Source organism: Labeo rohita, chromosome 19, assembly GCF_022985175.1.
Source record: "Labeo rohita strain BAU-BD-2019 chromosome 19, IGBB_LRoh.1.0, whole genome shotgun sequence".
NCBI classification, from domain to species: Eukaryota; Metazoa; Chordata; class Actinopteri; order Cypriniformes; family Cyprinidae; genus Labeo; species Labeo rohita.
Window position 1 is genome coordinate 32,676,401 of NC_066887.1, and position 13,251 is coordinate 32,689,651.

Genomic DNA, 13,251 nt, shown 5'->3' on the forward strand with positions numbered 1-13,251 from the left:
ATAATAATAATAATAATAATAATAATCATATAATATATAATATAATTTGCATTAATTGTAATAGTGAGAAAATAATAATTTAAATAATAATATTACATTTAAATATATAGTAGTTAATAGTAAATATATAATAGTATGTATATATATATATATATATATATATATATAATAGTTATTAATAATAACAATTACAGAAAATAATTTGCATTAATTGTAAAAGTGATAAAAAATAATTTAAATAGTGAAAATTTTATTATTGTTATTTTTATTATTTATTTATTTATTTTAATCATTTTTAAAAAGCTCTGTATGAGTTGACTAATAATAAAAATATAGTACGGTATAAAACTAAAACTGTAAGCGGCCCCTTAAAAAAGCAGCTGCCTATGTAGGTAGTAAACAGCAGGGCAGCTCACTAGGTTTTGTTACAGAGCTGTAGTGTAAAGAAAACATGCAGTGATCATGCTGGGAAACACAACTGGGCGTTTTAAGGACAGAGGCAGTAAAAAGGCACGCAGGTCAGCGATGATTTGCAGTCGTGGTCGGGTTGGTAAACAGCAACTGCTGAAGGAAATGAGTCTGGGATTTGCATATTAATGAGGTTGCAGTGGCTCCTCCCCCTTGAGCCTCTGCACCGGCCTTTCCTGACTCGATCGGCTCAGTCGCCTCGCCGAGGCAGAGCCGCACAGGCACCATCTGTCTCCTCCGAGATCACTTCAGACAGTTCCTGTGATCTGTATTCCCATCGAGGACGTCTACGGGCCACTGTGTGGAGTGGATAGTTTGCTGTGGATTATTGTCGTGTCGTGCGTCTTGAAGCAGGCCGGTGTCTGGGTGTGTGGCGGGACATTGCTAAGGGTCCCATGAGGGTGTTTGAGAGCGGTGGGTGCTGGCTGACCCTCAGCTCGGCCTCAGACAGACAGTCAGCCGCGTACATGGAGAAAAGACGCTGCAGTCCTTTCCCCTTATGCTGGGCCGCAGGTACACGTGTGTCTGTTGACTGCAGTCTAATGCTGCTTAGTGTTTGTGTGTCACAGTTTGCATGTGATAGTTTGTAGTGACATGCAATCAGTCATGTTTTGGAAGTTGGAAGTGTTTTGACACAAGCGTGTTTGCTTTCTACATTTCCCAACAAATGAACATGAGCTTTATTTAGCTTTATTTTATTTATTTGTTTTGTATTGTTTTTTGATAAATTTTATTTATTTATTTTATATATTTTACAGTATATGTATATTCATAATTTTTTGTTTTATTTTGTTGGTAAATTTAGTCTTGTTTTATCCATTGCTTTTTATTTGTTTTATCTTGTTTTTTATTATTGTATTTTATTTTTTTTTTATGTTTTTTATTTTAAAGTCTAAAAAGTCTTTAAAGTTTTTAAAGTCTATTTTGGTTTTATATTTGTTTTTTTTTTTATATTATTTCATTTTGTTTCATCTTGATTTTTGTTTTTTTGTATTTATTTAATCTTGTTTTCAATCTATTGAAAACAAGATTAAATAACTATTTGCTTTAATGTATTTTTAATGTATTACTTTATTTTGATTTGTCTTCATTTTGTTTTGCTTTTTTCATTTGTCATGTTTATTAAATGTATTTTTTTGGTTTCATTTTATTACATTTTATTTTTGGTTTTATGTTTTAATTATATATTTTTATTTTATATATTATTTTTATATTGATATATTTTATATGAATATTTATAATTTTATTTAGTTTGTAAATTTAGTTGTATTTTATCTATTTCTTTTTATTTGTTTTATCTTGTTTTTTATTATTCTATTTTTTTTGTTTTTAATGCTATTTTTAATTATATTATTTCATTTAGTTTTATCTTGATTTTTCATTATTTTTGTGTTTATTTAATCTTGTTTTTGATCTATTTTTTGTTTTTATTTATTTATTTATATAAAATTATTTTATTTGTTTTATTTGTCTTGTTTTGTATTTGTTTTTTGGTTTTATTTTATTATATCTTACTTTTGGATTTATTTTTTTACTATATTTTTTGTGTTATATTATTTTATTTTATTTTGGTTTTATAAATTTTTTAATTATTTTATTTTATGTTTTTATTGTATTGTGTTTTTAAATCTATTTTTAAATTCTATTTGATATTTTAATATATTTTTTTAAGTCTATTTTATTTTTTCATCTGTCTTGTTTTTTTTTTTTTCGTTTTATTTTTATTTATTTTAGGCCGTAATTAAACATTCTTAAAACATAACATTTACAATAATGTTTAACCAATGCTTTTCTCATCGTACAAAGAGGAATCATTTTTGTGAAGGAGATTTCTCAATCTGTGTGTGTGTGTGTACTTGTTTTTGCTACATTGTGGGGACCAAATGTCCCCACAAGGATAGTAAAACCTGAAATTTTTTAAATTACCGGTCTGCGGTCCCCACAATCTTAGAAAATGATTAAAAATAGTAAATGATGTTTATCTGAAAGTGTAACGATTCAAACTTGTTTTCTGTGAGGGTTAGGTTTAGGGTTAGGGTTGGGTTAGGGGATAGACAATATCGTTTGGTCAGTATAAAATCTATAGAAGCCTATGGAAAGTCCCCACAATTCACAAAAACAAACGTGTGTGTGCGTGTGTGTGTGTGTTCAGCACCTGCTCTTGACGCTGTCCATCAGTCAAACACTCATTCAGTCTTAATCTGATTGACTCTTGAGTGACTGACAGGCTAAACCGTCTCAGTGACTGTGTGTGTGTGTGTATTCGTGTGTGTGTGTGTTCACTGTTTTAATGTGTGTGTTCATCCAGGGAATCATGAAGAGCAGAAATTTGATTAAAAAAATGAAAAATATGCCTATTAATTTTAATTGGTTGATTTGATTTAGCAGCTTCAGTTCCTGGTTAAATTAATTGTGAGTCAACATTACATCACTCCGGGCTGATTCTTTCAGCTGCAGCTCATTACAGTAAACACATCAAATAATCCTGTAACAAACACACTCATTATATCTGGACTATTCATTCATTCTGACTTTCATGAGAAAGCTTTGTATTATTACATCTTGACCTCTTGCTGCTTTGAAAGCATCATTTACACGATCCATCTCGTGCTAAAAAGCAGTTTTTCTCAAGTTTTATTCCTATTTTCACTCGCTTGCAGTTAATATGGAATGTTGCATTAATATAAAATGAAAAAGCATGTATGATAATTGTAAAATATAGTTTGAAAATATTTTTTGTTTTTATTTATTTATTAATTCAAATGTATTTTATTTGTTTTATTTGTCTTGTTTTATATTTGTTTTTTTGGCGTTATATTTATTATATCTTACTTTTGGATTTATTTATTTTATTATATTTTTTGTATTATATTACTTTCGTTTCATTTTGGATTTATTAATTTTATTTTTTTTATTTTATGTGTTTATTGTATTATGTGATTTTTAATTCTATTTGATATTTTAATATTTTTTAAATCTATTTTATTTTTTCATCTGTCTTGTTTTTGTTTTTTTTGTTTTATTTTATTATATATTATTTTATTTTTTATTTTTTAGTATATTATTTTATATTATTTTTATTTTGTTTTTATTTATTTTTAATTATATTATTTTATTTTGTTTTATTGTATTGTTTTTAATATATTTTTAAATTCTATTTTATTGTATTTTATTTTATTGTGCTAAAAAGCAGTTTTTCTCAAGTTTTATTCCTATTTTCACTTGTTTGCAGTTAATATGCAATGTTGCATTAATATAAAATGAAAATGCATGTATGATAATTGTAAAATGTAGTTTAAAAAGATGAAAAGATTATTTATTTATCTATTTTTTGTTTTTATTTATTTATTTATTCAAATTTATTTTATTTGTTTTATTTGTCTTGTTTTATATCTGTTTTACTTTATTATATCTTACTTTTGGATTTCTTTTTTTATTATATTTTTTGTATTATATTGTTTTAATTGTATTTTGTATTTATTAATTTTTTATTATTTTATTTTATGTTTTTATTGTATTGTGTTTTTAAATTCTATTTGATATTTTAATATATTTTTTTAAATCTATTTTGTTTTTTCGTCTGTCTTGTTTTTTTTTTCGTTTTATTCATTATATATTGTTTTTATTTTTATTTTTTTTGTATATTTTGTTTTATATTTTTTTATTTAGTTTTTATTTATTTTTAATTGTATTTTATTTAGTTTTATTGTATTGTGTTTTTAATATATTTTTAAATTCTATTTTATTGTATTTTATTGTGCTAAAAAGCAGTTTTTCTCAAGTTTGCAGTTAATATGCAATGTTGCATTAATATAAAATGAAAATGCACGTATGATAATTGTACAATGGAGTTCGAAATGATGAAAAGATAAATTATGCGATGTTGCTCTACAAGTTATAACTTCCTTTTTTTTAATCAGGAACTGGACATTTAGACAGGAAGTCTATGTCTGATCGACTTGTAAAATGATTAACCACAGTTTGATTTGGATTGCATGTTGTTTAGTGGCAAGTAAATCTGATGACATCTCTGAGAACCGAGACGAATATACAGAGCAAATATTGTTGAGTTGTTGTTGCTAAGAGCCTCAAACAGGCACACAAAAACGTCCTTGTCACATGAGTGACTCGTTGCTCCTCAGAAGTGTCGTTGTAGGAGTCTGGGATGTTGTAAACACCAGAGTTTCCCAGCAGACTGATGTAAACCTGTCACGTTGACTTACACTCGCTGTGTCAATCAGATCAGCTGGCTTTTTTGTGTGCATTTCCCATCAGACTGACCTACTTGAAACTAGCAATATCTGGAAAATATAGACTGTATCCAGAATGCACAAACACACATATTCTAGCTCAAACATAAAGATAATCTGTGACCCCTGAAGAGCAGGTTATGCGTAATGGCAGTGTTATTATCATCAGATCTAATGCACGCTGAGTGTTCAGCAGCGTTTAATGTTGTGTTATTGTGGATGATGCAGATGGTTGTGTTGTGGGAGTGATTTGTGTGTTGTTCTGATCCTCCCACTCTATTTCATTACATTTGCATGTGTGATGCGTGTTAACGTGCGGCTGAGAGCAGCCGTGTGTTCGGAGGTCATATCAGGTCACATGGGCGTCCCTCGTCTCCTCACATCTCTTTACTCTTTTCTTTGCTCTCATCGGCTTATTATTCTTCTTCTTAGCCAAATTTCTTAAAGCTACTCCTCCTGGAGCTTTCAAGCTAGAAGCACCAAACTCAGCCCAGATCCTCACACTGATCTCACTTACTGTGCTGTCTCTTTTCTAACTGATCCGACTTATAGTTTTCATAAAAGTAAAGATTCAATATCATAAAAAATCCCATAGACTTACATTGACGGAATGTTCAAATGAGCAACACTATTCAAACTCCAGCTGTCAAAATTCACACTTAAACTCCCGGAATCCCTTGAGACTCAGTCAAGACTTCCCTTCTATGTACTGTTTCTAATCAATGCAAACGTCCATTCTAATATTTTTAATCTATTGATCTATCTAGCCAAGCCTAGCAACTACAACCATGCTAGTAACTGGCTAATCATGCTTGAAACATGTTAGTAATTTGGTAATTGTGCTAAAATTATGCTAGTAACATGCTAATAATGTTAGAAACATGTTAGCAACATGTTAATAACTTGCTAATCATGCTAGCAACATGACAGTAACATGCTAATCATGCCAGAAACATCTCTTTTTTTTTCTCTCAATGCATTTACACTGTGTACACTTTACACAGATTAACGATTAAAATAGGGATGCACAATATTGGATTTTTGTTGATATTTTTCAACTCATTTTGGCCGGTAGCTGATACCGATATATTTCCTGTTGTTTAGAAACAACACCAAGTCTTTTCTGTGCAGAAATTATAAGCAAATTATTATTAATTTTGGTTAGTTTTTAACAAAAACTTTTTTGTTAAATTTTGACTAAACAATAATGAAGTTCTTTTATGTCAGTGACAGTAATGACTGAAGCTTTAAAAATTACTATAAATAAACTATATATCAATTGCTGCATTTTTTTTTTTTTGTTGCTGTTGTTGTTGTTTTTTTTTCTCTCAGAAAAATGCAGCGGTAACCATAACATTTTATTGTAAGATTTAACATTTGTAAATGGTTTGAAGCAGTGGTTCCCAAACTTTTTCTGCCGGGCCCCCCTTTTGCAGAATAAAAAAAATTCAAGCCTCCCCACCCTCTTCATTTACACATAAACATAAACACAATTTCAGAAGGAATTATTTGAAACGTAATAACTATTACAATTATTATAATTCAGTGTGTGACAATTTACTGAAAAAAACTAAACAAGGAACTAGTCACTTTTAGAGTAGAAACATTAAAAGTAAAGCATGCAGCTTTACTATGTACTGTTTTTTTGTTTTTTTTTGTTTGTTTGTTTGTTTGTTTTTTACTATGTAACAGCATTCATTGTCTTTTAAACAGATTTTTATCTCTTTGTTGTAGTTGCGATCTCTGAAGTAGATTCATCATCTACCTCATCTACCATCTATCTACGTTTACCTGGCACTCTTTTCAACAACTTGTCCATGCTTAGATCAGAACTACTATGCGTCATTCATTCATAATTTTACTGGGCTAACAGCAGTTCTCATTTCTGATATCAATTGCACCATCTAGTGGTATGTTATTTTACGACAAAAACCGCTACAACTGATAACAGACAGCTGCAGTGGGTACTGTCTTGAGGTAATAAAATATGATGAAATTCATATTTTGTGTTAAATTATTTACATGTGGCAAGTAGCCGTATAATAAGCAAGATAATTTCACAGTGGGGTCTTGTATCACCCTAAAAACATTTCTTTATATGTAAAAATCTAGGAATGTACCGAAATGAAAATTCTTGGCGGAAACTGAAACTGCTTTGTAATAATTATTTATTATTTTATTAAATAATATAGTCATTTTGTAAGACTTTTTAATTTAACTCAGTAATTTTAATGATAAAAAATAATCACAAGCCAATAAAATAACCACGTTTATTGAAAGTAACAATAAAACTGGATAGAAAATATATGAATATTAAATCTCAATATATTATTTTTTATTCAGTCCTATGATACGGAATTAGATATTAGATTAGAACATTTTTGGACTAATTATCAAAATAATGTGTAGTCCTAAAAAGCTATTATCATCAAAGCATGTGAGCAGAGCATACCGTCACGAGAGCGTCATTTTACCAGCGTTGTCCAGTACAGCAGTACTACAGCATGTTACAGCACAGTATGCGACGCTATTCAAACAGGAACAAGTATACATAGACATTTTCTGTCTGCGCGTTATTTGAGCAGACTTTGCTTTTCCGTTGAGCATAAGCAGTACACGAGTGGAGCATTCATATGGGTCGTGAGCAGCTCAACGGAACGCACATTCATAGAGCGGAATATTGAGCGGAGCGCGCTGAATACTACCGGGCAGTGCGGCAGATATTTTCAGCCGTTGTTTCTTTCGAATCTATAGAAAAATCGGCTGACTGTACACTAGCATTGCCGCGCCCCCTTATCATAACTCTGTGCCCCCCCAGTTTGCGAACCACTGGTTTAAAGCAAAAGAGTTGTAAAAATTCTGAAACTCTTTTAGAGCTCATAATTTGTTGAAAAAAAAATGTATTACACATTAGTGAATAAATCAGTATATATAAAATTATTTAATTTATTGATTTATATTGTCTCTTCCCTTACTTCTCTTCTTTTCTCTCATTTAATCTTTTCTTACACTGTTAGACATTTCAAAGGGTTTTTACTGTTGCCAGTAAGTTACTGTAATTAGAATTTACAGTAGCAAACCGTATTTAATTTACAGTTGCAAACTGTAGCTCTTTTACAGCCAAATACTATTATAAAGGTCAAATTTAACAGTATACTACTGTAATTCATTCATTTTAATATAGATTTCAGTAGATTTTATAATTTTATATTGAATTCATTTAAATTTAATTTAATTTTACTCTACATAGGTACTACTGACATTCATTTAAAACAGACACAACAATTACAAAATATCAAATACTTTATTTAAAACAATGCATGTATAACACTTAAAAATACAGTCTTAAACTGCTGGAACAGTGCAGCTTCACCATTTCCGCTGTCTTAGGATGTTTTGCAGTCCATTATGTTGTATCCTCACAAATAATCTATAGGCAACAGAAACAATGGAGAAAAAGACAAAACGTCCAAAACGTGACCACCACCTTTGCTCACCATCCACTTTGTTAATGACAGAAATGTCTTCTCTGAAAAACAAGTAGAAGAAATGGCACACTTTTAAAAGGCAAACCCCACATAGAATACACCAACATCTCAAAACCATAGTTGTTTTCTTACCATGAACTATCAGTCTCAGTGTGGATGGCATGCTCGTCTTTCTTGATTCTTCATTGCAGTTGCCTTTAAAACACAAACACAACAAAATGCAGTAAATCTTAAATTCCATTAATAATTATAACAAACTAATTCTAAAACTAGAAAGGCAGCTAACAGTTAGCTATATAACTTGTCTAACACAGCTAACATACGATTTTGTTTTTCTCAATAGGCTACTGGCCAACATTATACTAACACCTGAACAAAATTTCACATTAGTTAACCTAATGTTAATATAAGATAAGCGTTGCTCGTTGAAAATTATTTTAATTCAGTAACTTAATTTAATAAGCTGACAAACGCCGTTTGAAACGACAGCACAGTTTACTATAGTAAAGTTTGTATCTGCCATGTTGACGGGTAAATATTATTAGGTTAAACCGGTGTGTAAAAATCTGACAAACACTCGTATATTTATTTTTACCTTACTTGCTGGTCTTAATCTCTCGTAAATTGCATCGACACACTGCTCGGATGTTCTCCGGAACTCTTCCGCTCTCGCGGGTTCATCCCCGGGCAAATGCCGCGACGCTGCCCGCTGCTTCAGCGTCTTCCTCGGACACGAGTGGCACGGTGCAGCGCGACTCGACAAAAGAAGACAATATAAAACACATTAAATATACAATCTACAGTGGATGTTTACAGTACAGTAATGCCCCGGTAAATTTCTGACTTACAGATGTACTTCAAGCTCTCATGTTGTGTCTGACATGAAGGACTTTCCAATCATTATAAGCGATGCAACACATCCGGTGTAGTCCATCCCAAGCTGTTGCGGCGTTGTAGACACGGTGTAGGGCAAATGTTGTCAATCCAAATATAATAAATGAGGGAAATAAAACGACCTCAATAGAACGCCGCCAATGAGAACGTTACAGCAAATACAGTAGTATACTGCAATTTTAAAAAATACAGTAAGTCTATGTATTTGGGGTCTGACGTCACAGAAAATGCCCATAATGCAATGGTTATTACAGTTATTTACTGCAAAGGGAATTTGCAGTATTATACTGGGTGATATACAGTTAATAACTGTAGAAATTACAGAGATGTCTAACAGTGTACGGTCTCATCTCCTCTTCTCATCTCATCTCACCTCCTGTACTCTCTTCTTTTGCTCTCATCTTTTGGTCTCTCCTCTCATCATTTTTGGGTCACTGTGTCCTTTAAAGTGAAGTCAGCTGTAGCTGCGCTGGCACCACTGCTGGTGCATGCTGGGATATCTGTGTGTCTTTATGAGTCCGGTGACCCCGTCGTCTCTGTTCCACTGCATGGTTTCATCAGCGACGTGTGTGTGTGTGTCTGTTATCGGACGCTTCCTCATGTTCTCCGTCTGCACGCTCAGCGTTTTCTCCGCTCAGACTCGTCTCATGCTGTCAGGAATGACTCACGACTCCTAGATGACGGAAATTCTGCGAAACCTCCATGCAATCGCTTGAAATGACTCATTTTCGCAGGGCAGACAGTGTTGATGTGGTCGTTGGCCTGCGGAGCAGTTGAATTAGACTGAACTGTGACATGAAAGATTGTGAAATCATTAGAGATGCTATATTCAGATTCAGCTGCGGTCGCTGCAGTCGCATTCGCTCGCGATGTGAAGAGATTTCCGTCGGCGTGGTCCAATTTTGTTCACAATGACACGGCCGTTTCCATGCTGCTTTCGCTTGTATTGGGAAATTATTTCATCATCTTTGCTATGGGAAATTAAATTTCCCCAAAAAAGATTATTTATTCATCAGTAGTCGCTCCAAAACCATATGGTATGCATGCATTGCACCAGGTTAAATGTTTACATATATTCATTTAGCACTTATTTATTTAAAGCAACTTACAAATGAGGAAAGTCACATGCAATTTATTGTAGAAGCCAACAATATTCATTGTATACAATGGCAGATTTACAGTATAAACCTGATTAGCACATAAGCTAGAACTATTTGCTATTTAGCTATTTGCTAAAGCTATTTTTATTTACTACTGAAAACAATAAATACGTAAAAATAAACCAAAACTGTGTATTTAAAATAATACATAAAATAAAAAAGATAAAATAAAGATAAATAAAATAAAACATACAGTTTAATATACTATATATATATATATATATATATATATATATATATATATATATATATATATATATATATGTATATATATATATATATATATATATATATATATATATATATATATATATATATATATATATATATATATGTATATGTGTATGTATATGTGTGTGTGTGTGTATATATATATATATATATATATATATATATATATATATATATATATATATATATGTATGTATATATATATATATATAGTACAGTACAGAAAATGTACTGAAATGCACAAAATTATTTTATTTATTTTTTGTTTTTTTTAATGTTATATTTATTTTTATTTAATATTTAAAAAAAACATTAAATTAATAAAAAAGATCTATTTAAAATACACAAAAATAAAAAATAAGCAATAAGCAAAAATAAAGATAAATAAAAAATATATAATATTATTTAAAATAATATTATTTTAAATAATACAGAAATATGAAAATTGGTAGAAAACAGTGCCATTTATCTATTTTTAATAATTACATTTAAATTCTTTCTGTCTTTTTTTATTCATTATTTTAAATGGATAAATGCGAGTTATAATTATATTTTTAATTTATTTAATATTAAAAACATTGAATGAATAAAACAAGATATATTTTGAATAATACATAAAAATAAGCAATAAACTATATATATATATATATATATATATATATATATATATGTGTGTGTTATTTAAAATATTATTTTAAATAATATTATTTTAAAAATATTATTTTAAATAATGCACAGATATGAGAATTGGTAGAAAACAATGCCATTTATCTATTTTTAAAAATTAAATTTAAATCCAATCTTTCTTTTTTATTAATGCATTATTTTATTTATCTTTGTTTATTTATTATTGTTATATTTATTTTATTTAATATAAAAAATAATAATAAATTAATAAAAGTAAACATAAATTGATACATTTAAATAACATACATAACAATAAAAAATAAGCAAAAAATAAAGATGAATACAATTAATGTAATGTTATTGAAATAATATTATTATTTAAAATAATATAAAAATTGATAGAAAATAATACTATTTATCTATTTTTATTCATTATTTTTGTATTATTATTTTATTAATTACATTTAAATTAATTCTTTATTCTTTGGTTATTTTATTTATTTATTTTTATTATTTTAAATAGATAAATAGGAGTTATGGAGCCTGTTGTGGTTATGGATTAGTTAAGAGCTATTTAATACATTTTGTTCACTGTAATTTAAATGGATAAATCTAAAAAAAAAAAAAAATGCAATATTCATGATAAATTCGAATTCTAATAAATTTGTAAGTCATGTCTAATTGTTCTAATAAGTAGTGCTAATTTTTAGCTGCATGTTGCTGCCTATAGTGTGTAGAGCGGTCCATTTCAGTCAGGATGCGGCCTACTTAGTATTCAGCAAACAATCTCACTAGGTTTTGAAGCAGAGCTTACAAGTCTCTTTGTCCTGCATGAGCTTTAGTATTTATTGTTTAAATGCTCATAGGGGTGTGTCCTGTCCTAAGCCACACCCCTACACACCTGGACGGCAGGTGGGTGTAAGGAATACGATGAGATATCTGTAATACGCGGGCAAACATGACTCACACACAACCATGACTGGAGTGATGAGACCTTACTGTATGTCAGAGGAAGAGGCTCGGCCGTGTGTGTGTGTTTGTGTTGGCAAAGCGTGTCGTGTCAGATATTCCAGAGTCGTAACAGGCACAGACGTGTGTCGGGGATTTCTGTACGCCGCACGTCTCTCCTCATGTTTCTCGACAGAGATGGATGTGTGTCGCACGACTCTGCCGTACCGTGTGTTTGCTGGCCGTTTCTACTCACAGGTAGGACTGGAGGCTCACAGCTTAGGATTTAGCTTCAGAGAGAGAGAAATTAATACTTTTATTTAACAAGGACACATTAAATTGATCAAAAGTGGCAGTTAATACATTTGGAATGTTACAAAAGATTTCAATTTCACATAAATCCTTCCTTTGAACATTCTATTAATCGAAGAATCCTGAAAAATGTATCACCGTTCAAAAATACAAAGTAGCAAATCCGCATATTAGAATGATTCTGAACGATCACGTGACACTGAAAACTCGTGTAATGATGCTGAAAATTCAGCTTTGATCATAGGAATAAATTGCATTTTACACTATATTTGAATGTAAGATACATATTTTAAATTGCAATGTGAGTTTGATATGTTTGTCTGAACAGTGCTAGTGTTCAGAAAGGTTTGATTCCTGTACGCAGTGATCCATGACATAAGCTATAACTCTTAACATGAGGTCACTACAGGACACTGAACTTTTAGTAAGTGTTTAATAATTTAGTTTGGCATCTAAAAGCGTCTTGTGAAAGACTTCTGGCTCTCTGAATGTTTTGGATGTCTGATGTGGTGTTTGTTGATTGTATGAGGCAGACGGACTGTGGTGTGTTTGAATAGTGTCTGTGTCCGTGTGTGTGTGTGTGTCATACATGGGTGTAACGGCTCATTCACTGACGTTTTGATGTGTTTTTGTGTCTTTTAAGAACATCTCTGGCTCATATTTTATAAAGTGCTTTTTCAGATTTACTTTTAAAGGTACTTTAAAAAAAAAAAAAAGTTTATTATTATTATTATTTTTCCCCAAAACCCAAAGAAAGGCATTATATGTTGCATAAAATACATGAAGTCTGTATTAAATCTAATATCGCTAGCAGGGTGAATCTCATGAAAACCATTATTACATTATTGCTTTGTAACTTTATTTTCATGACGG

The 13,251-nt window shown here is 30.4% G+C and overlaps 1 protein-coding gene and 1 long non-coding RNA gene across 6 annotated transcripts in view; one reads left to right on the top strand and one right to left on the bottom strand.

Moving 5' to 3' along the window:
- The first annotated feature begins 659 nt into the window (after nucleotides 1–659).
- Nucleotides 660–13,251, top strand: part of ptk2aa (protein tyrosine kinase 2aa) — a 92,446-nt gene continuing 79,854 nt past the window's right edge. For 4 of the 5 annotated variants that reach the window (XM_051136208.1, XM_051136210.1, XM_051136209.1 and 1 more), the window contains exon 1: nucleotides 661–981. In XM_051136208.1, coding sequence (XP_050992165.1) covers nucleotides 864–981 — 118 coding nt within the window. In that variant the 5' untranslated portion in view covers nucleotides 661–863. Of the gene's footprint in view, nucleotides 982–13,251 lie in introns of all 5 variants that reach the window. The other variant, XM_051136212.1, reaches the window with a different exon arrangement.
- LOC127181453 (uncharacterized) lies at nucleotides 8,022–9,290 on the bottom strand. The gene is made up of 3 exons (XR_007829779.1): nucleotides 8,802–9,290; nucleotides 8,339–8,401; nucleotides 8,022–8,247 (listed from the first exon to the last, which is right to left on the bottom strand). It is a non-coding gene; the product is annotated as an uncharacterized LOC127181453 (long non-coding RNA).